This window comes from Berghia stephanieae, chromosome 2 (genome assembly GCF_034508935.2).
Source record: "Berghia stephanieae isolate SIO BIC M18660-M18661 chromosome 2, UCSD_Bste_1.3, whole genome shotgun sequence".
Classification (NCBI taxonomy): Eukaryota; Metazoa; Mollusca; class Gastropoda; order Nudibranchia; family Aeolidiidae; genus Berghia; species Berghia stephanieae.
In genome coordinates, this window is record NC_088361.1 from 7,157,141 (window position 1) to 7,183,664 (window position 26,524).

The following is a 26,524-nucleotide window of genomic DNA, read 5'->3' on the forward strand; positions in this document are numbered from 1 at the left end:
AAACAATAACAAAGGCCTGAGTGACGTCATCTGCATACTATCTATAGAAATCACTAACAGGTGTAACTGAAGGGCACAAGCAAGGTCCACCAATCTGTCGCACATATAGATACGTTTTAGCCATAAAACGTTCGATGATTAAGGTGACCACAAACTTGTGTAAAGTTCTCAGATCTGAGATTTTAAGGCCTCTTTAATTTTTGAAGTTTATTTCATATCATTTTTTAATTATTTTTTTTATCATTTATTGAAAAAAAAGGGAGGGGGGGGGGGTCGTTTGAATAAATCCTTAAGTTTTAAATTTTTTTTTGAGAGTTTTCTGAAAGGATTGGTTTTGATAAAAGAACGACTTTTGGCACTTGGACGAGTAAAAATGAAGAAGAAGAAAAAAAAAAAAAAAAAGGGGGGGGGGGGGGGGGGGTAACGAGTACTTTCAGCGCAGCAATTCTCCATTACTTATTTTTTCAAAATGTGGATAATTTCTCTCAATTCCTCGGCACAACTTGCTTTCAAAAAGAAATAATTTAAAAAAAAAAAAGAAATAAATTAAAGAATACTCTCCTTTTGTCTGAACTGAACCTTTGTCACTGAGCCTCCTCTAATCTCATAACTTTCTCTTAGTGAGCTGACCAAGCCAAGTTTGGTCTACTAGCTTACAATATCATTGTTTCATGTCAAACATCATAATCTTTTTTTTTAATGTATGATCGTTTAATAAAAGATTACTAATATTGTAAAAATAACATTGTAAAACTACATTTTTCTGCACCTTTTTATAATGGATTGCCCGCTTTCCTCAAAGCCAAGCAAAATTTACGCTTCCTATGGACGACAAATAAAACGAGAAAAAAAAACCCCCGACAAAACAACACATTTAAAAAGAAACAAAAAACAACTCGCCCTTCATTTAGCGATCGAGTGAAATAATCCTCATTTGTGAAAAACGAACAGAATTCCCAGGTTTGAGAGTTTCTGACAGGATGAGGGTTATTTTATTCGATCGATTTTAATTTGAAGGACGAGCTTTCTGGCCGAATTTTTTTGGAATGCATTTTTTTCAGAGTCCGGAAGAACTGATTTGCCATCAAATTGACAAGTATGGTCTTATTCTGATTATCTGTGCTGCTCATGCATTGGATGTTGAGAGGATGCAGTTCGTATCACTGGCGTTTTTAACGTGTTTGCTGTCGTTGCACGTTTATAATCACGAAAATGTGTAATGTTCATAGAAACCAAGTAAAACCTCATGTTTGTCATTTTTAATCGTTAATTAACACACACACATACACACGTGTATATGTATATATATATATATATATATATATATATATATATATGTGTGTGTGTGTGTGTGTGTGTGTGTGTGTGTAATTGTGTATATATTCTCTTTAAAACTTAATTATAATTTGGGGGAAATACGATGGTGGCAATTTTTGTCAAGTTCCTAGACACATTGTGTAAATGGGCCCTATTTACATTCTTTCAGCATGAATATCTTCGAATATTTACGAAAGCAATCAGAGACTTTGATTATTTATCAGCCTTGAACTGAACAGTTACCATGTTATTCATAAACGATGACTCAAGATTTCATTCGCTTATTATGAACGTTTTACTTTCACACCTGCAATTCATGATTCCTCATAAATGACAAGAAACAATTTCAAACTCTCCTCTTAAAACGATTTAAAAAAAAAAAAAGATAAAAACCAGAAAATTTTAATTCTTGGCACGCAGCCAAGATTGGTATGACGAGTTGTCATGTTGATATATTTGCTTATTGACTTTTATTTGAAGCAGTTTTTAAAAAAAGTAACAGTACACCATAAAAATAACATAAAGGTTAACTACTATGCAATCATTGTTATTATTATTATCATCATCATCATCGTCTTCATTCTCATCATTATTACCTTTCAAATCATGATGATATAATAATAATAATAATAATAATAATAATAATAATAATAATAATAATAATAATAATAATAATAAAATAATATAATAAATAATAATTAATGTCGCCAGTGAATGGATTGACGGGTGTGCGTGCAGTTATTATTGGCCTTCCGCATAAAGTAAGTTGTCAAACCTTTTAATGGTTCTAGGCAATCACTTTGGCCCATACGCTACCCAGTATCGTGGGATTCCAATTTCAAGCAATACTAAGGAATCACAATTATTTTAAAATGTAAAACGCATTTGGTACTCTATGTATGGGTCTTCTGGCCTCCCAATCTGGGCTAAGAGGTCACTTGTTGTGTCTTCAATCCCCCATATGTCTTCTCTTTTCTTGTTGCTCTCTGACTATGTTCTGGATTGACTCTGCTCTTGAGTTTTTTTTCCTGGTTCTGGCGATGGTCCTTAGCTGGAAAGGAGCCAAATGTAGAATCCTTTTTGAGAGGTAATATTTTTTCCCTTATAAATCATCCTCTATTGTGTACTATTATAATTATTAATTTGCAATTATTTGAGCGTTTTTGAGCGAGATCCCTTACTTGAACCTGCTTGGCTATGTCATAATAGGTAGGACATCGCTGAACTGCTCATGCAATCTCTTGTTTCCTATTTGAACCAGTTCCCCTTGTCTTGCTTTTTCGTTGGTGCTTTTAACTTCAGATCTACAACTTTTTCTCTCTCATCTTCCTTGTTACTGGCGCTGAAACGACTAAATGTTGTCTCTAGCGTCGTAAAACCCACAAAAACAAAAAGAAAACCAACTAATTAGGTGTTGTCTATTTGATGACTTTGTCACATATTGATTACCAGTTTACAGTTTCCGGATATCATATGATGGGGGAAATACGGATGCTTATAGAACATGCTTGCTGCTATGGTACCACCGTGGTTACTTAGAAAACGGTAAGGGCTGCCTGAAGCCGGTGATCGTAAAATACTAACGAAAGAGTGAAAATGGAAAGGCTTCGTATGGGAACAAAACAGACAATGGACGTTTCGGGTAAAAACCCTTCGTCAGCACAACAATACACAAATAAACGTGGATACAAGTTATGTTTCATTATATTTTATTTCTTTTCCACGTTTATTTGTGTATTGTTGTGCTGACGAAGGGTTTTTACCCGAAACTCCATTGTCTGTTTTGTTCCCATACGAAGCCTTTCCATTTTCACTCCACCGTGGTTACTAAAGCTTTGGTTCTATTGACGTTATATAAAGTTGTAAATAATTTGGTTGAAGAAAACTGTTGGTTTTATAGCGTTGCGGTAATATTATGTTAAAGGGAAATGTTCAACTGTATAGACTTGTAGGGAAACATATTGGCGTCGTAAAGTGTAAATATATTAATGTTACCATCAGTCGCCTTCATTGACGTTTGCGTTGTAACATTATTCATAGGGTTTTGTTCCATCGACGTTATAAGGGTGTAAAATTATGCCACGTATAGGGTTGCTTCCATGGGCGTTGTGATGATTTAAGAATTATAATATTAGGATTAATATGTTGTCTCCGTCAGCTTTATAAACGTGAATTATATACTTTATATTTTGTTCCTGCCTCTTCACTTTCTTATAATATGCAACGCTGCTAACGCTATAATGTATCCGATTCCTTTGAAATGAATATAAATGGCAAACGTGTCTGATATCCATGTAAAAGGATATTTATCTATTGTGCGTGGCTTTGTCCTTCTATATGGCTGTTGTACATAACAGTATCGATGATGGCAACCAGAAGGCACTCTGTGTATTATTTATTATTCGGAGAGAGTAAAGGGATTTAACGTTCACATAGCCCTGTTTTCAGTTCTAAAATCATTAATGCCCTAAGATCTTAAATGGGATGCTGTCGTTAAATTTCATGAATATTTTTTTTCCTATAAACTGATCATAGTAAATATTATATTATTTGCTTTAGGTCCAGTACCTCCCGGCTATATTTACTAAAAAGACTCATAGCATTGTCATGCAGGTATTTCAATACCAGGATTTTCACCCCTTTCTATCATATTATAGAGCTACTCATATCTCTGGGACAGAAAAGGCCTTGCTTTGGTAGCTTTTCATGTCATTGAAATCCTGCTGCTGCTCTGCCGTCCACATACCTGTGTCGAGTGAGAGATAGAGAGAGAGAAGGTATGCATGCCTAAGATATTGAAGACGTTGTGATCATTCTAATTCATGACTAATGTGAAGGGTTTGTTTAGATCGCTGATCCGTTAACGCTTCCTATTTTATTTATTGTGCTTTTGATCAGCTTGTGTGTGTGTCTATATATATGTGTGTGTGTGATTTAGACTTGTGTACATCGATGTAGTGATTCTTGTAGGAATCTACGTTAGATGTTAATGTTTATGATTTCAGGTAGGTTATATATATATTTTATGTAAAATATTTGAGTGGTTACAATTTCCGTCTTTCGTGTGTGATTTTGTTACTTAATTTAAAACGCTCGTCGGTGACGAAATTAAGAAATAAATATTAGATACATAGTGAAGTCATTTGTGCAAAGTAAATATCTGACAAGTGAGATACACCTAAGAAACTAATATAACATTGACTTTTTTAGGTAAAAGATTGAACCTGAGGTGTTCCATTAGCCGAGGAATTATTTTAGGGGAATTTCTGCGTCATCAGTTCAAATCTTTTCTTTCTATATTTTCGATAGACCCAACATATAGAAACTGACATAGCCAGTTCGGTCCACCTTCTAGTGATTAAACGGGCGTAATAAAACCAAGTGTCAACATGAGATTTTATTGTACTCGGCATTAACAAAGTAATTCGTTCGGTTACACACCAGTCAACAAGAAGACGAATGCTCTCTCTGTTCCTTTTTATTTTTATTTCCAAATTGGTCCATGAAGGGCTTCTTGGATCAGATATATTATTGTCTGGCTAGACACCCACTCCCGACACTTTACATACAAGTCATTAATTTGCTTATATCTTATCGTCGTCATCGTCATCATCATCATCATCCATAATCATGACCGTCGTCGTCGTCCTCCACCTAACTACAAATAGAAGCTATAACGAACAGGCACTCATCTATTTTAGTTATTATTTTGGAAATTAGCATAGATCGAGACGAATCTTTTGAGCAATCCACGATCAAACATGTCTGGTAATAAAGTCTGTGCGCGCGCGCAAATAATCCAATATCAAATGACCGACCATTATGCCTTAGCAAATTTTCTTAATAATCATTTGAGTTAACCGGTGAAACAATCACCCTTGTTTAAAAAAGGTTTGCAAGTTACTTGTATGTCATTCTGTTAAAAACAGATTTATAATTTTGATTTCCCAGTACTTCTGTGATCTTGGCATAAATTTAAGCTGGACTGTACCGAACAATTTTTACCTCCAACCCTGTTTCTTTTTAAAGAATAGATTAAAATCAAACAGAACTGTATACATTATATAAACATTGAATACATCGTAACATATATTAGTTCCATCGTTCTTAGTCACATAGTACACTGATTGTGACAAAATGTCGTGCCTAAGGTTGTCTGATTTCTTGTTTTCTTTTATTGGTAAAGGTGCTTGTGATATACTTGATGCCATTTCAACGTCACTAAAAAGAAAGATGATGGAGTATATAAAAGATTTCGATATTGCTATGAAGCACAGGGACTATGCCAACTAAGATCGTAAATAGAATCAAGAACAATATTGTGTCTCCTTACAGTGAGTCTGAAACCACCCCAAAAAAGTCCCTCACTGACAACATTACAGGACCTCCTCCAAAAGGGATGCACCCAAAGGGTCGCAAAATAATCATTATATTTATAAAGTATGCTTGTGTGTGTGAATGAGTATGTTTCAGCCAAAGTAATTTGCAATTTAAACGCTTAGAGTCTGATGTCTCTGAGTTATAGCGCTATATAAGTTTTCAGCATTATTATTATTATTATTATTATTATTATTATTATTATTATTATTATTATTATTATTATTATTATTATTATTATTATTATAAAACCTATCAATAACGGTACCTTATATTAGAAAGCTGAATTACACGGGAAAACATCTTTTCTCACAAAAAGATAAGTCAATTTGATTGTTTCTCTCTCTACAAAGGACTCCAGGCAGATCCTAGTCCATACCGAATGTTCCAATTCCAGAACAATTCCACAAAGCCACATTATGGACACGAAAGCGTAGTTGATGATAATAGGGAATAGAAGAGATGACAAAAACTGTTGACAGATGTAGAATACTATCAACATTCCCCCACCTTAAGGGAAGTTCCACCCACCACCTGTCAGAGATTGCGGGACTATTAGAAGACAAGATATATATATTTATTTATTCTGGAAAAGGAAGAAGAAAGAGTGAAAAGAAAGAATAAGAAATGGACACAGGCTCAAATGTTCGCATCGCATGAGCGGTATAAGTGTTATCAATCAGGGAGTATGAAATGTACCTTGACACTAAAGAAAATCCGACCCCCTTGCAAAATTGTTTTTGCTATAATAACAAAAGAATGACCGGAACGTGGTCAACCGCATTAATACTAATATTATGTTATGACAGAGGCTGAACAGTGTCATAGGGCCATTCCAGTTTATGTTGGGCCAGGAAACCGTTATTTGTGTTCCTGTGGGAAACCTTGTCATTGTTTGCTTTTGATGTCGCTTGTGGGATACCTGTTTGAGACGGGAGAGAGAGAGAGAGAGAGAGAGAGAGAGAGAGAGAGAGAGAGAGAGGGGGGGGGGTTGGATTCAATAGAATCAAAGACGTAAAATTCAAAATTTAGGATTTTAAAGAAGATCCGAACCCACAGGATATAACATTGCAGAATTCTTTCTTTGATTAATGTTATCATTAATATTATAAATGGAGAACTAAAATGATCCTTTTTAACTGTACCTTCAGGAAGCCTATTTCACATTTTTTACCACTTATTATTTCGACTAAATCGAACAGGGAAGCAAATAAAATAAAGTAAGGTTCCATAGATGAATTTCTTGGCTGTTTTTAAAATTTATTTATTAATTTTATTTTTTTTTGTTTTCTTTTCTTTATTTTTGTTTTGCTTTTATTGATTTCGATGATATGTTGGTTATAGTTTTATCGAGTTTTTGAGCACTGAATATACAAAAATGCATTCCCTTTACTATGATTAGGCAATGCTGAATAGTTTTCACCAACCAAAGATGTCCGATAATCGAAACACCCAAAACGTCAGTAGTTTTATCTGGACTTTATATCTTGAAGTTAATGACCTTGCTCTCACGATAGGGACAGTAAGGAATATGCTTCCTCAGTTCCTATAATTCTAATTGGATAAGCCTGAAATATGAAGACGAGCCTGTACATGTTGACGTAAATTTGTACAAGGATATTATCTTGTTAGCCGTAATGTTTGTGTTTTTTTTTAAAATAACTTTTATTATAAACTGGCCGCATCGTTACAATTAGAATAGCTTTCATTTCGTCAATTGTTGCACATTATGATTTATATATTAAAATCATTAGGAGTCTCAGATTGGTCAATCGGTAGAGCCCTCCACTCACATGCAAGGTGGCCAGTATCGATCTCGGGTTCAATCGGGTTTTATTATTCTGATCCCTTTGTCCAAAATCAGTGATGGAGAAGCTGTTTAAGATCAGATGGAAAGTACTAAGAAGTTGTTTCGCATTCTATCAGAGGGTAACGAGTAATTAATTGTTGATGTCCATTTAACCGAAATCAGAATGAACTTCGGCTCCATGGTCTTTACGGCTCTAAAGCATTTATATTAACCAGTTAACTGCCGTACTCTTTAAAAACACGTATTTTAAAATTTGGCCAGAAAACGTCCTTCAAATATCGATCAATTTAAATGACCCTCAGCGAAGGGTTTTTGCCAAGCTGGGGGCCATTAAAATCGATCGATATTTGAAGGGCGAGTTTTCTGGCCAAAGTTTTAAATACACGTGTTTTTTTCCAGGGTGCGGCACAGTTATTTGGTTAAAATGCGCATTTTCGATATGATTTCAGCTTCGCCTTACTTCCAGCTTGTGTGAAATTGTTGTGAAAATGATTTTCATATAAAGAAACGAATGTGGAATGATATTTTACGGAACTTGATTTAATCTCTCATTGAGTGATAGCCACGGTCGCTTAAACTGGTTCAGTTGTATTCGTCGTTAAAAAAGAAACTCTTTGTCAAATGATATCCATTAAACATTCAATTCATTAAGAGTTTTCTAATGTGTTCTTTCAACAGATATACTTGTATAGACACGACAAGTATATCACCTCTAGAAAAGATGACCTTACTGTCGGATATGTCGTATCATATTACAACTTTGTAATTTTACTGAGAATGTGTCATGTCGTTATGTCAGTTTTTCTTTCAGATATTATATCTAAGATGTTATAACTCTACAATATCTAAATGCTGTATACGTATGGCAGACATGATACTTGAATAGAATTTATTTAGATATGTTATATTTCTTTCAATTGACAAAATCATCGTTTTCATGAAAATGATGTGTAAATTTATTAAGGTTGTCAAGAATGCTTACACTTTTTGGTCGAGTGAGTATAAAACCGTCATTGACTGTAATAGTGGACGGTTGGTATGTCTATAAATATTTGGACCAAATTAAACAATAAGCAAACAATAAAAAGCAAACACAATAACAAAATCAACGGGAACCAGATATATATAAAGATTAACACACGCACACACACATAAACCTACACACACACACACACACACACACACACACACATACACACAACCAAAGGCAATCGTCCTATACAAGTTTGTTACAATGTATTTGTTGTGAGATACTGTTGAACGATCGATCAATGGCACACCCCTTATTGATTTATTGATTTTTTTTTTTCTATTCTGTTGAATCGAGACATTCGTCCTTTCAATGGAGGATGTGGAGAGAGGGAGCAAGAAGGAAGTAAAAAAAAAGGAGAGAGAGAGAGAGAGAGAGAGAGAGAGAGAGAGAGAGAGAGAGAGATAGATAGATAGTAGAGAGAGAGAGAGAAAGAGAGAGAGAGAGAGAGAGAGAGAGAGAGAGATTACATTTACCGACGACAGTTATCTTAGGTTTAGGACAATTTGTCAGAGGAGGCTGCAATTCCGTACCTCCTGTGTTAAAGCCTTAACCCCCAAACTTTGAATACGATTACGAGTAAACGGGAGTAGCAGCGACAATTAGTGAGTCAATTATTCCCTCACTTGTGTTAGACCGAATAGGAAAGAGGGAATGGTTTGTGTAAGGGGGTGGGGATAAACTTTCCGTTTCTTTCAACTATTTGTTGTATTTTTTTTATCCACAGATTAAACGTCTAGTTCCTGACGGTGCATGCAGCCAGTCGGGATGCCTGGAGGTCGGTGACCGCTTGCTACGGTGTAACGGTGAGAACCTGAAAGGCTTAGGTCAATCTCAGTGTCTTTACGTCCTCAAATCCTCGGGACGCGTGGTCCGTCTGACATTGTTACGACAAGGGCAGAAACAACAGACAGCTGTCACATCCCCACCACCTACTTCCTCATTCTTACCTCGAACCGGTCTGTCGAAGGACATAGACCATTCCGTGTCAGACAACGACAAAACACTGCCACATTCCACAGTTGATGAGATCGACACCAAAGACTTCGATGACAACGACCAACAACACAAACGTGACACAGATTCGCATTCTTCGAATAATCACGCGAATAACGGAGTGAATGACAAAAATCTAACCGGTATACCCCCATTATCCTTTGACGAGAACGAAAGATTGGACTCGAACCAGATTCCTAATTCCACTGACTGTGATACATCTGGAGGAGACGATAGTGTCTTTGATAGTCCGAAACATTTAATTGCTATCGATGAGACGGCTGGAGATGAATCCGTAGCAATTCCACCACCTGCTCAGTTTTCCGATTCTGTTGATCCTTTTGACGCTGTTATCGGTGTTAATAGCAATACAAATGATGATTGTGTAACGAATATTGATGACCTTCTGACTCTGGATTCACTTCAACAAAAAAATTACAAAACTGACCATCACGAACCCCCCACGGGTGACCTACTTTCTTTTGACGATAACAGCGCTAATACGCAAACCACACGTAATCAATTTTCATTGGACAACAGTCCAAACCCACAGTCTTTGGAAGAATTTGCAGAATTGTGCTTTCAAAATATTTCTGACGAAAAATATTCGCCCAGCTCTAATTTATTACTGAACTTTGATTCCCCTACAACCAGTTTTGATCAAACAAATCTCGATTACGACGACGGCTTGAATGAAATTCCGGTTTCAACTGATTGTATAACTTTGGAGGATGACAATACTTTAGAACAAGAATGTTATAGTAGTCCTGTTCCGTCAGAATCTGACAAGTTTGTATCCACTATTTCGGTTGGAAGAAATGATCATGAATGCCTATCACCAACCGTAGCAACAACATATGAGTTGTCTCAGTCACCTCCTTACACAACCAACATCAACGTCAAAAATTCAAATCAAAACGTTTCTGTAATTGACGTCGTTCGGCAACCCCAATCGAAGGAATCACCGTCAAATCAACCCCCTCCCTCTTTATCTCCTTCAGAGGAATGTAAGGGTTCTGTTGTGTTTCATACGTATGCAGGCAGTTCTCCACAATCTATTTTTTCAGCTTCTATATCCTTGGATGGAGAAACTGAACTTCCATCTTTGAAAATGAACGGCTCCAACGAAGGCGTTGGGGGGCCTGCCAATCACGCATTTGCGCACAGCACGGTAGGAGTTGCAACACAAGGCCAAGGAGATGAAGTAATTAAACCTATGCAAGTAGCTCGAGATAAGCAAGGGAAAGTGTTCTGTGTGCAGAAAACAAACGATTCCACTTTCAACAATGTGAGAAATTTAAATGGCAATGATGTTGAAGAATTAGCCCGTGTTCTGGACGGGTTCGGAAAGTATGAAGATAATGCGAACGCAGAACACGAGCCTTCAACTAATATTAATGAAGAGGATATTGTTCCAATTAAAATGACCAGAGTCGAGAAAGAGAATGTGATGTCCGTCTTAAATGCATGGAAAAGTCCAGATAAAAATGATAAAGGCGATTTTTTTGAAGAAGCCGTGATTCGTTTTCAAAGTTCATCATCAAACCTAAAATCAGATCCAATGGATGAAAAAGAAGAGGTTATCAAACCCATGGCTCGGATTAGAAATTCTAAAGGACAAAGTGTAGTTGTGCCATCTTCAAATGAAATGTCGGAACCTTTGCCTCCCAAAAATGTAACCGACCTGATTGATTTTTTGAAGGATCATGGCGAATGCGCCCAAAAGGACATAGAATGCAGTGATTCTAATGATTCTGGTGTCGACGGACATGTATCCGAGGAAGACATAATACCGACGGTTATGAGTAAGAAAGATGTAGAAATCGCAAATAATGTCATGTCATTGTGGGCAAGTTCGAGTTCTGGAGAGAATTCAAAAGCTGGAAATTCTGCTAGACCCGACAGTACGGGAGTAACTCGTGGTGCCAGTTCAAATAACGAAGAAGATACCATAATGCCCATGCGACACACCAAAGATCCACGGGGTAATTCACGTTGGCTTCCACATGACGGTGAGACCTTATCTACTTCACAACCAGCAAAACCGTTGGATAAGGGAGCCATTAATGAAATAGCAGATTTCCTGAACTCTACTACTTACAATCCCGCGCTCAAGAGTGAAAGCGATTCTGAAACAGAGGGAATTAAAGAAGAGTTGGTCAGTGCCCAGACACTAACCAGAGGTGAAAAACAATTGGCTTCAAATGCTCTTTCAAAATGGGGGTCACAATCCTCAGGTATGAGATCTGACGAATATGTTGAAAATCATTTAACAAATACCAAAGCAATGGACAAAGAACACGATCCTGGAACTGATTTCACTGACTCTAAAACGGAAATCAAGGATTCAAATGTGACAGATTCTAATTCAAATAATACAACTGCAGAAAAGCCTCCGAAATCTGCTTCAGGGTCTGACGACCCCAAGAAAGTTCTTAATAAAGTAAGTATATTCGAAAACAAACAGCATTCCCAGGACCAGGTTGTCCTTCGACCCAAATCAATCAAAACCCCCTCAGATTTCAGGGCTAAATTAGCGGGATTTGAAAAGTCTTCATCCTCAGGGACTCCACTTAATAATGCTCAGGCTCGTCCTAGGAGCATGATCGAACTACCCTCGAGCCGGAAAAGTTGGACAGCTACAAATCCTGCCTCTGTTTTCAAAGATTCTTCAGATAAGAGGTTATCTTTCAAACCCTTGTCTTCTCTCAGACCACTGGGTTCAACATCGGCCTTGCATAAAGACAACAAGCCAAGGGGTAGCTCTTCTGACAGACCAAGCAGCGGCCTCTCTGCTTCCTTGTTCCTGTCAAAAGCGCCCAAAGCGGAATACCCCAAAACTCGACAAGAGGACGGAAGTCCCTTTCAGGTGGACGTCCTAGCTGGTATTGTTGGCCTTGGATTAAAAGTGAAGGCCTCGTTGTCTTCAAAATATCCTCAAGTTACAGACGTTCAGCGCAATGGCCCTCTCGGAAAGAGCAACAATGTCAAGTAAGCAGCATAGATTTGTATTTCTATCTCTCTCTCTCTCTCTCTCTCTCTCTCTCTCTCTCTCTCTCTCTCTCTCTCCCTCTCTCTCCCCCCTCTCTTTTTCTCTCTCTCTCTCTCTCCCTCTCTCTCTCTCTCTCTCTCTCTCTCTCTCTCTCTCTCTCTCTCTCTCTCTCTCTCTCTCTCTCTCTCTCTCTCTCTCTCTCTCAATGTCTTCTTTGCTCAATTTTCATATTTTAATTTTAAAAATCTCCCATCCATATTTTATATTTGTGAATCCAGTTATGCTCTATACATCACATAATAATAATAATAATAATAATAATAATAATAATAATAATAATAATAATAATAATAATAATAATAATAATAATAATAATAATAATAATAATAATAATAATAATAATGATATAATAATAAATAATAATAATAATAATAATATAATAATAAATAATAAAAGAAGAAGAAAAGAAGAAGAAGAAGAAGAAGAAGAAGAAGAAGAAGAAGAAGAAGAAGAAGAAGAAGAAGAAGAAGAAGAAGAAGAAGAAGAAGAAGAAGAAGAAGAAGGAGGAGGAGGAGGAGGAGGAGGAAGTGATGTTACGAACAAATAAATGATTAGATAAAATAATATAAAGATTAATAAACAAATTGCTGAATAAATAAATACATGAATAAATAAATAAATAGCGCTCAACTCCAAATAAATAGGCCCTAGGCGCTTTACTGGAAAGAAAATGATAAAATTTATTAAGTGTAATACATGTCATGCCACACACACACACACACACAAACACACACACACAAACACACACACACACACACACGCGCGCGCGCGCGCGCGCTCTCACGGGCAGGAAGACCAAGTTACACATTCACGACAGACATAATATTTCCTAGCGGAGTATTTACAATTTGAAAAGAATTGTTTTAAAGTGTAAGCTATTGGAAATGAAGTTTCAAAGCTAAATAGCTTTCCCCTATCTTTCTTTTTGCTTTGGGTTTTTGAGATTGTTATGGCAAGAACTTTTTTTTGTTTTTTTTTTTTGTTTTTCAGTAATAATTATATCTTCGTCTTTAAAACCTTCGACCTCGCTATTTTCCGAACCAAAGATGTGCTTTTACCACTATAATAACATTATGACCATATCTAATGTTTTATTTAAGTCTCGGATTCTTTTTATTTTACACTGACATCTATTTAATCGAATGAAAACAATACTGACACATAGATATCATTACAGTCAACTTTTTCAGTTGATATTTTTTCATTGGAAATAATGAAGGGTATCGGTCATCATAGCTTATGCCATCTGCAATAAAGACAGGCGTGTTTATTCTGGTTATTATGAAAGACAATGCAATTTGGTCTAAAGGCAGAACCTAACAATATTATTATTAGCTGAATTGTGCGGCAATAAATTACCCAGTTTACCTTGTTGAATTAAAAAAAAAACTCAATTAACTGCCGTACTCTGGAAAAACACTTATTTCTAATATCTAATATCAATCGGTTTATATGGCCCCCATCTTGGCAAAAACTCTCAAACCTGGGGCCTCGCGAGGTCCTAGGTTTGAGAATTGTTGCCAATATGAGGGTCATTTAAATCGATCGATATTAGAAGGACAAGTTTTCTGGCCAAATTTTTTAATGCGTGTCTTTCCAGAGTACGACTTTTGACTGGTTAATAAGGTACGTACGATGTGCTTATATGTACACGTCGGGTAAGTATGAAGTTTTGGTAAGGACAAGAATGAGACTGGAAAAGGTTAAAAGGGTTGGGGGCCGGGGGGCGGGGGGGGGGGGGGGGGAGTATAGATACAACATTGTGAAAAGTCAAGCTATATTATAATGCGGTGGCTGCTGGATTTGGGGATCCCAAGTATACAAAGAGATTAGTCCTTGTAAATATTGAAGAAGCACGTTGACTTGATTGCATTCTTTCTAAACTGGAAGAACCCCACCCCTTTTATGTATACCCGATATTTTTTATCATAATTTGTTTTGTTCATAGGGGTTAGTCTCTGTCTCTTTACTTGTGTATTATATATATATATATATATATATATATATATATATATATATATATATATATATATATATATATATATATATATATATATGAGCCAAGGTCAAAAGGTGCCAATTTTTTTTCTCAAAATAAAAGTGACATAATAGTCCATTCATGTTTCTATATATGTAGCAAAAACCCTGTACTTCATGAATCAAAGGCCCTTTAGATAACTTTAAGGTCTAACGCAGCATAATATCGTCAACAATACCTATAGGTTGCTGGTGTCACCTGTGACCGGTGACATCAAAATGAGACAAAAAACTCTATAACCAAATGATTTTTGTTGAGTATCAAACTTTATTTAGTAAGTTATAGACAAAAAGACACAATCAACAACAATCATAGTACAATAATATTACCAACTATTGGAGAAAATGTTGCTTTTTGGTGTCATCGGTCACAAGCAACATAGAATGCAAATATATTATTTCATAAAAATGTTTGTACATTAACAACAACAACAATATTGCATATGCTTATTACCAGCAATGTTCAGAAACTTTTGGAATAAAATGTTGGGAAATAATGTGACCAAAGCATATCTTATTTAGCGACATTGTGTCACTTGTGACATTAGACCGATGACACCATTACTTATGTCACAAGCAATACCAAATTGCAATTTCGACAATATATCATTAATCTCGGTCAAACTAGTGTAATAACCACAGTTAAATATGGAATTTAGTAATATTTCAGAAACCAAAGACTTCAAAAATAAAAATATACATGGAAAATAGAGCATCTGAATGTGACTTGTGACATACGACCGGTGACACCATTACTTATGTCACAAGCAACACCAAATCACACTTTCGTCCATAATATATCATTATTTTCAGTTAAAAAAGCACAATAACCTACTCTATAATGATATTCAATAATATTTTAAGAAACTAAATACTTTCAAATTGGAAATATACTTAGAAATTAATAATAGCATTGTTGCTATTACTTTGGTCAAAATCGGCACTAGAAAGCAATTTTGCCTCAATAAATCAAGAACAGCAACTGAACACATGTAATATAGCCTGTTAAATGTAATTCAATGACATTTCAAGATTTGAAGAACATGAAAACAGAAATACACTAGAAACTTCAAACTTAAGTGTCACCTGTGACATTTTAACCAATGACACCAATGGTCACAAAAAGTACCAGAAGTCACCCAACCACTATATTAATATCAGCCATGGTAATGAATGCATGTAACCATACGGTAACATCCACCCTACTGCTCAAATCTGCTAGTTTGTAGTAATTTAGTGTGTTAATAGTAAATCAAATCAAATTTCTTGACAACTCTTCTTTTATCTTGATTCGTCAAAAGCTTGAGTTTTGTCTTTTTCTTGAGTGATACAACCCTGAAACATAAAAAACTAGAATTACAAGGAATTGATTAATTGTGTCAAAATCAGTCTCAGATTAGATATCATATTTGTAAATAGAATAACAGCTGAAAACATAATTTTTTGGTGGCACTTTGTAATATCCAATATCAAGTGTTGCTTGTGACAATGTAAAATAGCGATGACACCAAAGTTCAACTTACCTTTTCTGCCTGGAGCCACGCTGGAAAGGCAAATGAAAGTGCTGCACTTCAAAGGCTTGTAAGTAGTGCCGCGCTGAGGACCGGACCGAGGACCGGTCCCACGGTCTTTTAGCTGTGAACCGTGGTCCAGTCCCAAAGAGGAAGACCGCCGGCGGTCCTCACTTCTTATCACCTTTCAACGGTCTCGCGCCATACTACTTCCCCAGCGATTCGTTGCCTCGGTCCTTTGCCTATCTTCCACCAATCACCACCCATCCCACTTAATTAATCGCACCCACCCCCCTTTGCCATACACTAAACGACACAGACGACCATAGAGGCAGACGACCACCTCCCTCCACTCCGCAAACCGCCCTTTCGTGTGTGAGATGGGGGGAACAGGAGGCGCACGCCTTGGACGATTCCATTATACGGGGTAAATTTCAAAATTTACTACACCATAATGATCGCAATGACAATGATCTATGATGAAGGCATGACCCCTCTTCTCTAATGGGTTATTGTTTGAAATGTATGTGACTACTAAAGATGTGTGTGTGTGTGTGTGTGTGTGTGTGTGTGTGTGTGTCGAACCTAGCAAGTTGCAAGTCTGATTTTTTTTTTCTTTTGTCCATCTCTTGTCGCCACTCCTTTCTATCGCATTGTTGTCATTTAAAATAATACAATAATATTAAAATTTCGTTTGGTGTTTTAACTAATCAAGTAATATGAGTTTCATTAGTTTCTTCCGTCCAAAAAAACCAGTTATAACGTCTGTATTTTTAAAAGGTCCAATAGAATATTTGGGGACCCCGATAGCTCAGTTGATAGAGCACTCTCTTTATACGCAAAGGGCCAGAGATCGATCCCGGGTGCAGTCGATTTTTTTCTGAATCCCTGTCTACTCAGCAATGAATGGGTAGCTGAGTTTGTTAGATCTGGCGAAAAGTCACCATCGACCCCTCTTATCACCTCATCCACCCCCTCTTATTATAACTTCACGTCTCTCTCTTACTCTTCAATGCTCGCTGCCCTCTAATGTGTGTGTGGTGGGGGGGGGGGGGGGGGGGGGGGTAGGAGTTGCGTGTGTGTATCAACGCCACGAACAACTCGATCAACGCCTTGGGCGATGCCATTATCTCCGTTAATGGGGATAAATTTCAAATTTTATTAAATTATCGAAGTAACAATGAAGTACGGTGAGCAAATAAAGAAGGCATCACCCCTCTTCTCTAATTAGGTTACAATTTGAAATGAGTGTGACTACTCCGTGTGTTTTACTCCTGTAGGCCACGGTTTTCATCGTGTAGCGGTCTTTAACGGTTCAAGAATGAACGGACCGGTCTCGGACCGGTCTAAAGACCGGTCCTTGCGGTCTTCATTTCCCAAGGACCGTAGGACCGTGGTCCTTAAGCTTGCCAAGGACCGCCCCGCACTACTTGTAAGAAGGGTGGATCAAAATTGCGAATCGCCATTTAACAAAACAAACTTCCACGTGTTCACGCATGCCGTGTTGCTTGTGACAAATGACACCAAAATCAATAAACCTCAATATCGGCAAAACGGTATACATTTACTCCAAGATTTGAGTTCAGATAGTAAATCTATGCTTTTTTCTCATAATAAAACATTTTATAAACATTAAACATGAGCTTTAAAGTTTCATGTCGAGTCTTAGTATTGTGCTGTGTTTGATGACACCAAAGGTCACAAGCAACACCAACTTTTTAAGAACTCTATATGAAACAAACTTAATCAGATATGTAATATACTGCAATTGCGTTTAAAAGTAAATTTTGACTTTATACTATTAGTCAAATTTCAATCACGTGAGCTAAAACATCACATTTAATTTCTACATGATTTCTAAAAAGGTGATGCGTTGACCTCGTTTTAAGCACATGCCAAACAGCATTCAAATTTCACTTTCAAGTTGTTTATTTCATATTCTGTTGAATTCTATCTCTTCTTCATATTATCAATTGATTACAAGCATTAACCCAATGAAAACAGCCCATAATTAAGTAAAAATAAAATTTTCTTAACACTGGTATCAGGCGGGCACCTTTTGACCTTGGCTCATATATATATATATATATATATATATATATATATATATATATATATATATATATATATATGAGTGTTGGTGGGTACTTGTAGGTACGAAAGTGCTCGATAATGGTCGTTAGAGCTAATATATAATGCAAATTTTCACTCACATTTTTTTGGCCGAGACGACTCGTTTCTGTGTTTTTTACACTTCTTCAGTCGGCGTAATCCATTGTAATGTCCGTAGAAAAGTTCTTGTTTGGAGTAAGAACTATTCTACGGACATTACAATGGATTACGCCGACTGAAGAAGTGTAAAAAACACAGAAACGAGTCGTCTCGGCCAAAAAAATGTGAGTGAAAATTTGCATATATATATATATATATATATATATATATATATATATATATATATATATATATATATATATATATATATATATATGTACACACACACACACACACCTGTCTGCTTTTTTAACGAGTTAGTTTTTAAAAGTCCCCCTAAAGATCTTGTCTTTACAATCTGCTTAACTTTATAAAGTCACGGTTTGAGATTTGAAACACTCTCGAATTCAATGTAGTTAAGTGATTGGCCGGGGCTTCATCACGATTCACTTGAAAGTCGGGAATTCACTTGAAAGTCGGGACATTATTACTATTGTAAAGGTAGAGGAGGTAGAGGGCCACAGTGAACATAACTTATAAACCTAAACGCCAGTTGTCGAAACACTAAGTGCCTTTAATCCGAAACTTGACAGAAACATGTAAAGGTATTGGATTGATTGGCGGTGTTGAGACCGATAGCCAGGTGCGTCTTCTTGTCACGAAATTGTCGAGTAAATATAATAATGATAATTTAAAGCATTGCACATTTAACCCTGACGATCGGAACTCGTTTGCATTCGTCATTTCTCAACTCGTATATTAACATCAGGATCCATCGCATTTGGGTTGAAATGTCTTGTATTTTACAGAAGTGGTTTCAACATGTCGTCATACAGAGAGGAACTCAAATATTTTGAAACCTGTCTGAAAGTAGGCGTTTTAGCAGACTCTCGGGAAATTCCACATTAAACGTAAATCTTTAGTAAAGTCTCAGTGACAACTTTGGTGGAAGAGCATGGAGAGAGATAGAGAGTGAGAGAGAGAGAGAGAGAGAGAGAGAGAGAGAGAGTGTGTGTGTGTGTGTCTGTGTGTGTGTGAGAGAGAGAGAGAGAGAGAGAGATAGGGAGAGGGAGGGAGAGAAGTAAAGTGTAACATGTTGACAAAAATAGTTTCTGTTTATTTCATATTGTCCATACCCTTTGATTTGGGTTAAAAAGGAATAGTCGTCTTACCATGGAAGCAATAATTTGTTGAATAGTGGAGATTCCGATGAATTATTTTAAATCAAGAAAGAATGAAGAGATTGAAAATATAGAATATTTTGAGAACTATTAAATTTGAAAAAAGTTGTGGTTTTTATATCACATTTTTTTCTGATTATCATGCTTGAATCTAGGACAAAATGGAAAAAGTGTATCGAAAAGGAAGCAAACCCATAAAACATAAACTTCTTTGAGTCAAAGCTGATAAAATTATGTGGTAAAATTAGTTGCACGGTATCCGATTTTCTTCGGCTTTTAGATATTTTGGCTTATTGATAGCATCAAATTGTAATAAATAAGATTCACCATGAGCAGACATAAATCTCCTCGGTTACAAATTTCATACCCACATTATGAATTTGACCTGTTGATTGAATAGATATATTGACTGTGATGTGATATTTATCATACGTCTGATTGGAGCAGGCTATTGCAAACAGTATTTGACAAAAATTGACAGTGTCGACGAAGCATTATGTGAAGCATGTATTTATTTGCTTGAGAATGGTTTCAGCCTCACAGTTTTTATTTATTTGTTGTTTTTTTGTGTGGGTTTATTTTTTGTTTGTTTCTCTTTTGTTTAGTTTGTTGTTTGTTTTTACATGCTACAGTTGTTATTAGTTCAATTCTGTTAACAGTTGTCTACAGATTTATGTGAGAAAGTGTAAGGGCCAAATTGTTGTGTTATATTAAGAATGGATCGATCCCAACTTTGACATCTCTACGCATTTGTCGCCAATGTAAAAGAGTCATTTTGGTCAAGAATGTTTTTGATATCTTATTTAGTTTTTGTTAGTTTTGTTCAAGGGAGAGTAGTATCGTGATATAATCCGTAATAATGTGCAGACCAGTTTGCAGCGCTCCTGTCGTTATTAAGCATCCCAAATAATGACACAGTTGCTCATCAAATTCATGTTAGCTTGATATATTTACTATAATGTTGACGGATTGTAGTTTTTTTTAATAGTTTAAACAGTATAATATACGGTTTCTTTTAATAAAGATGAAATTCGGAAGTCTTAAATTCTGGATTTTGTGAAACTAAGTGGATTCATAAACGAGATCGCGAGATTTTCACAATCTCATAAGAATGTTATTATAGTCACGTCGTCTATTTGGTTGTGTGTGTGTGTGTGTGTGTGTGTGTGTGTGTGTGTGTGTGTGTATCTGTCTGGTGCCTTCAATAGATTTGTCAGCTAATCAAGCGTGAACTACCTACAACTGCATTCCTTTGGGGGTTTTTTTTTTTGTCTTCACATTCTTTCGTATTTGAGAGTACTTGGGTCGTCTTTGAAGTAATGATTTCTAAAGGTGTCTATTTGTGTAGTTGATATAATATGTAATAATTACGTAAATGTGTTGATATGAATGCGTCAACGCAATCTCCCATATTGTATTTCGTAGTTCTAGTTCTATCAAGAAGACAGAGCAGGATTTGTATGACTTAAACTCTAAAAACTCGACAATTGTAATGACTTGACATCTTTTGAGAGAATTAGGAACTATATTATCTTTTGCTTACCGTGATTTTGTTTCCTCAATCAGTGAGAGGAATTCCATTAGATTGTGTAGGCTACAGTGAGCACACATGGAAATAGCCGACGTGAAAGACAACTGAGAAATAGAAAAGCCGCGGCTGGTTTATCCAAAGTTGCTCCCCCTGCTGCTTGATACTCTTTTAATTTGAATGCGCCTCAAAGGTTGTTATAATATAATAAAAACACTGACGTCACTTGTGCAAACATGTTAAATTATAATATTTTAATTTACAAGTATAAATATTAGGGGAAAATATTTAATGTGGGTAAATGAATGGATCGGGGATGAGAGGAATGAATACATTATTATTTTTTTTACTTCCTACTTCCATCGTTTTGTAAACTCAGCAAGCTTGATGAACTGGACAAATATTGCCGAACGATTCAGGATCATAATATGTAATAATAATGTTACGTTCTGCCCTTGAATAAAAGCACATTGTTTTCTATAATGTACCTATGTACTTGTTAAAGCCGTTCTGATCGATAACTATATGCAGTACATACGTTGTAAGGATTCAACGTTCACCACAAGAATTATCAAAATTATTGGAATAGTGAATGGACGACTATCAATTGTCTTTCTTCTGTACATCTACGTTTTGGAATACCGTGTAATGAAACTTAGAGAAAATGTTATAATAAGTTATATGGGTTCTTTTTATTTTGAGGCGGATCTTTGTTGGACGTAGTCTCCCAAATTATAGCCCGACGGAGCTCCTTTCTGGGTTTTAATCTGTGCCGTGCGTCCTGCCTCTGTGGTTGTTTTCCCCATCCAGTTTATTGTCTTTAGACCACATTGTCCTTGGCCTCCCTCTGCTCAGCTTGCCCTCGCAGGCACCCTCCCTCTTGACAAAGCTTTTCTAATGGTGTCTTTCGTTTTTGATTGACCAAAATATGACAGCTTCAATCTCTTGCTGGTTGACATGAACTGGCAGGCTATAAGGCCTGTTCTCTCTGAGACACTGTCAATCTGTAGCACTTCATCTCCAATGCATTTAATTCTCTTGTCATCTGCCTTGTATGGGTTAGAATCGGAGAAAAACACAGAACGGAGAAAGTTAGCTGTGGCGATTTATGAAAGTAGGTACAATCACAAGGGTCTTTTTCTATTTCAGGAAATAAACACCATTAGACTCGCGCGCGCGCACACACGCACATACACACACACGCACACACAAACACACACACACACACACACGATCAGTCTAATCCGGTCTGTGAAGTTACGTTGTTTCGAATATCGTTTTATTGCCTTACGCGACCATTGTCAATGCGAGCGAGATCAATTTTTGATAAAATTTCCTAAGTATGTTGCCACTTGAGGCCTGGAGGGCCAGCCGATGGTGGAGTGATAAATCACCAGCCTTTGGATCGAAACGTTACTTGGAATCCCAGGGTATCTTTACCAGAAAGACAGGGGTTCATTGTCCTTTGTTTTTAAGAACTGCAAAGCCCATAAAAATCGGGGTTTGTCCCAGTTTATATAGCTTGGCTATCAATAATGATTGCTTGCTAACGTTTTATAGTTCGCTAATCTAATCGCAAACTACTTTCCCCGAGATCTAACAAGTCCCAACTACTCAGTCACTCCTAGGTGATCATGGGTCGGAGGTCGGATAAAATCCCGACTTCACCCGGGGTCGATACCGGACCCTTTGTGAGGGAAGTGAAAGAAGTGAGCCAACCACACGGTATTACCATCGATGATATGCGTTTGATGATAATTACTATTAGTTCCACACGCCTGATCAATCGTACCATCTAAATAAAAAAGAAGCGATTTGTCACCTTTCTTTATAGTCTGATTGAGAGAATCTTGTGAGAACGAATCACACAACTAGCGGTGGAGGAACAATAACAGAGAGCAGTAATGTCTTTGTCATTCATTCTATTGTTTGTAAACAACCTGCTATATTATTTTTCCGACAAGGATTGAGGGTGTGTCACAAATCCTGCGGTTTTATTGGTCAAAAATATACTGGTTAATGGTGGTCCTGGTCGGTATCCGGAAGGGGGGGGGGGGGAGGGGGGTGGTGGTGTTGGCACCGAATCCCCTCTCTTTTGTCTGTGGATGTTTTAAGTGGATCAATGCACTCTTGGAGTCAATTGAACGGAGGAGTAGAACGATAATTCCTAATTTTATTTTATTGTTTTAACTCCCTCAACCTTACCACCGACTATATCCGTAGTTTTCCCGGGTTACTTTTACCCCATGCCTATTTAATTACATTTTTCTGAGACAAAGTATAGGCGTAATGTCAAAGCTAATGTTTTTTGTTTTGCATGTTAATGGTAGTTGAATAAAACTATATATGTACATGCTCATTTTTAATACTTTTTTTTTCAATTTTTAAAAGTAGTAAAAATTTCTAGGATTGAGTGAGTTAAAGGAAAACATATTGGTGGCGTATTAGACCTGTTTCCATTTCCTTGTAAATAAGAATACAATATATATATATTATACATACATACAAACATACATATAACTCCCCACCCCATTTATCTTTCTGTTTGACCACTCAGGATTGACGATTATCTTCTATCGGTCAACGGGACAGACTTGGCTGGACAAACAGACTCGCGTGTCCAGCAGATCCTAAGACTGTTACCACGAGGACTGGTCAAGCTAGTTTTGGCCACAAAGCAGCCGTCGCCCGTTATTGCTGCATCGGATGCATCATCGGAGCCTCCTCCATCTGATAGGACTACGAAGATCAGCCGTGATAACGGTAAGTTATGTGAACATTACTGTTGATGATAATACATTTTTTTTCTCTTCAAAAGGCTTTGTGTACGAAAGTACAAAACATAATAATATACTCTATCATTTCTTTCCTTTTTGCAATTATATTACACTGAAGGTTAGTATAGAATGTATAATTTATTATGTCCATAAATCCACCTCCCCAAATAGTGCATTTCAGTTTATCTGCCTGTCTATCTATCTCTACTACCTATTTATCGATCTATCCATCAATCTATTTATCTATATATCTATTATTTATTTTCCACCCATCCTGCCAGCCATCTATCTATCTATCTATCTGTCTATCTATCTATCTATCTATCTGTTTATCTTTCCATCTATTTATTTATATATCGGACTGTCAGTCATTCCCTGTCTGTATCCTTTTCAATCTTAAATTAAATACTACATATCTCCGCCGCCATTTGTCCTTTCCCCCACTATCTACGATCGTATTTGCCAAAAGAAATTCCAAGTTCTGATTAACTATGTATTTTTAAATAAAAACAGAAAACAAGCTAAATATTTGCTAATCCTGAAATCTACGTCTCCAGTCTATTTATTTATCGTCCGTCCTCTTTAAATATGTTTTGCATTAGTGTGTGTGCCTTCCCTTCTACATAGCTTTTTCGTGCAGTGCTTGGTTCTTTCTTTTGCTTCTATTTAAACACACATCAATTCTCTCCTCATAGTGTCCTAAGTGCCAATATAATATTTTGATCAACATTATGACCCGATCGATTTAAACTTGAGTATTTTCGATTTCATGTTAACCTATCTTTCCATTCGAGAATGTTATTGTTTTAATACGTATATCTTTCATTGTCTCATTTGGTTAGTTATGCTCATCTTTCATTCTTTTCGTTTTTTATGAGAAATAAGAATGTGTCCTCTGGGTGTCACAAAAAAAACTCCTTCGTACTGCCCATCTCTACATACTGCTTCTTTCTATCGTAAGAATTGTGGTCTTTCCCTTTTAAAAGATTCGTTGGGTTCGAGAGAGAAAAACCCGGAAATATTGAGAAGCATGTAGCCGCCAACCTATAAATGATGCTAGTCTGAAATTTTATCACAGTCACTCATTTATTGGGGGTCATGATAGCTCAGTTGGTAGAGCACTCGCTTCACACGCAAAGGGACCAAGATCGATCCCGGGTGCAGTCGAGATTATTTCTGCCCCCCCCCCCCGCCCCTGTCCACCCAAGAGTGAATGGGTAACCGAGTCTGTTAGACTTGGTGGACAGTACTTTTCGATAGACTAGCGTCCTATTCAAAGGATAGCAACCTATTGCTATTGTCTGTTTCACGCTATAGAAACCGGGATAAACTCCGGCTCCAAGGGCCGAATCGCTCTGAAAGACTACTTAGACGTCGAAACTCATTTATTGAAATTTAGATAACAATTGTTCGGGAAAATATGTTGAAAGATTTTGATATCGTGATTTCAGAACGTCTTTCTTTAACCAAATGATGATTTTAAATTAGACTTGGTCAGTAATGACTAATGACTTGTTCTTGTTATTTGTGAATTTTTGAGTGTTTCTGATTTTTCTGTTTCGTACTGAAACGGCGGCATACTTTTTCTCTCTCTTTTTTTTTCTCCCACCCTATTAAATATCCCCTTTCTGTTTTCTGCATTCTCTATTCTAGCATTAAAAATAAATTATCTTTTTAAAAATTCCATTTCATCTCTACCGCTTGTCTCGTACCTTCATTCCTACTTACTATTCAGAGCCCATAAATAACACCTTTATCATAATTATAATATTTAGGCCATATGTACATTCGCCTTTTACATGATATTTAAAAGTTTAAATATCGAACCGTCCTATAGAGTGTGAAAGCTGTATTGATTACTGGTGCATATTTCATTGATTGCTTCAAACTGATATGGTCGGGGTGAAAATATTAAATTTTATCTTTATGTAACCATGGATTATTTAAGTCCAAGCAATAGCATCCATTCTTTGATTAACGATTAATGCCTTTCGATAAAGGAATGGATGCTTTGCTATTAAATTTCGTTAACTGAAACTGAGTAAAATCAATTTAAGGAGCATGGTTCATACCCGATGTGTGTAAAACCAATGTGAGATAATAATCCATTTTGTCTCTCGCGACATCCACAATTCGATAGCCCTGCAACAAGTAGATAAAATATGTTGAATGGTAGCACTGACCTGATAGTTTTATTTTTATGTACTTTATTTTTAAAATAAAGTATGACTTTCACTTAAATCAAATACCATACCCTCACCCACCCTACCCCTTGTTCACCTTTTAAAACGAATCTTAAAATATAATTGACCAGATCGAAATTCGTAGCGACATCTGACTGATTGATTTGTTGCTTTCACTTTTCTTTCTTTTTTTTTTTTCTCTTTTTTTTTTTGTGTTAGCCACACATTCCTCTTGCGGTTACTATTGTCTTAGATATTTCAACAAACTTTTGCCGGAATGGTTAAGTAGGTGGAAAAAAAGTGCTGATTTTTAATAGCGCACCGTAGTCGTTAAAGGCTTTGTGCGTTTATGTGGTATGACACTCGCTTTCGGACCGGAAGGTCCTGGGTTCCAGCCAGGCTCGGTGCATAGTTGAGTCCTTGGAAAAGGTGCTTTGCTCACATATTCTTACCTTGATCGATTTACTTACTTACTTATCCGAACCAGCGACCACCTGGGCTCTAGCCCTTCGGT

The 26,524-nt window shown here is 36.6% G+C and overlaps 1 protein-coding gene across 1 annotated transcript in view; it reads left to right on the plus strand.

Moving 5' to 3' along the window:
• Positions 1-26,524, plus strand: part of LOC144964237 (uncharacterized) — a gene marked incomplete at its 5' end in the record, with an annotated part of 72,486 nt that overhangs the window by 27,041 nt on the left and 18,921 nt on the right. Inside the window, 2 exon segments of the mRNA XM_078898288.1 lie at positions 9,262-12,521; positions 23,608-23,813. Coding sequence (XP_078754414.1) covers positions 9,262-12,521; positions 23,608-23,813 — 3,466 coding nt within the window.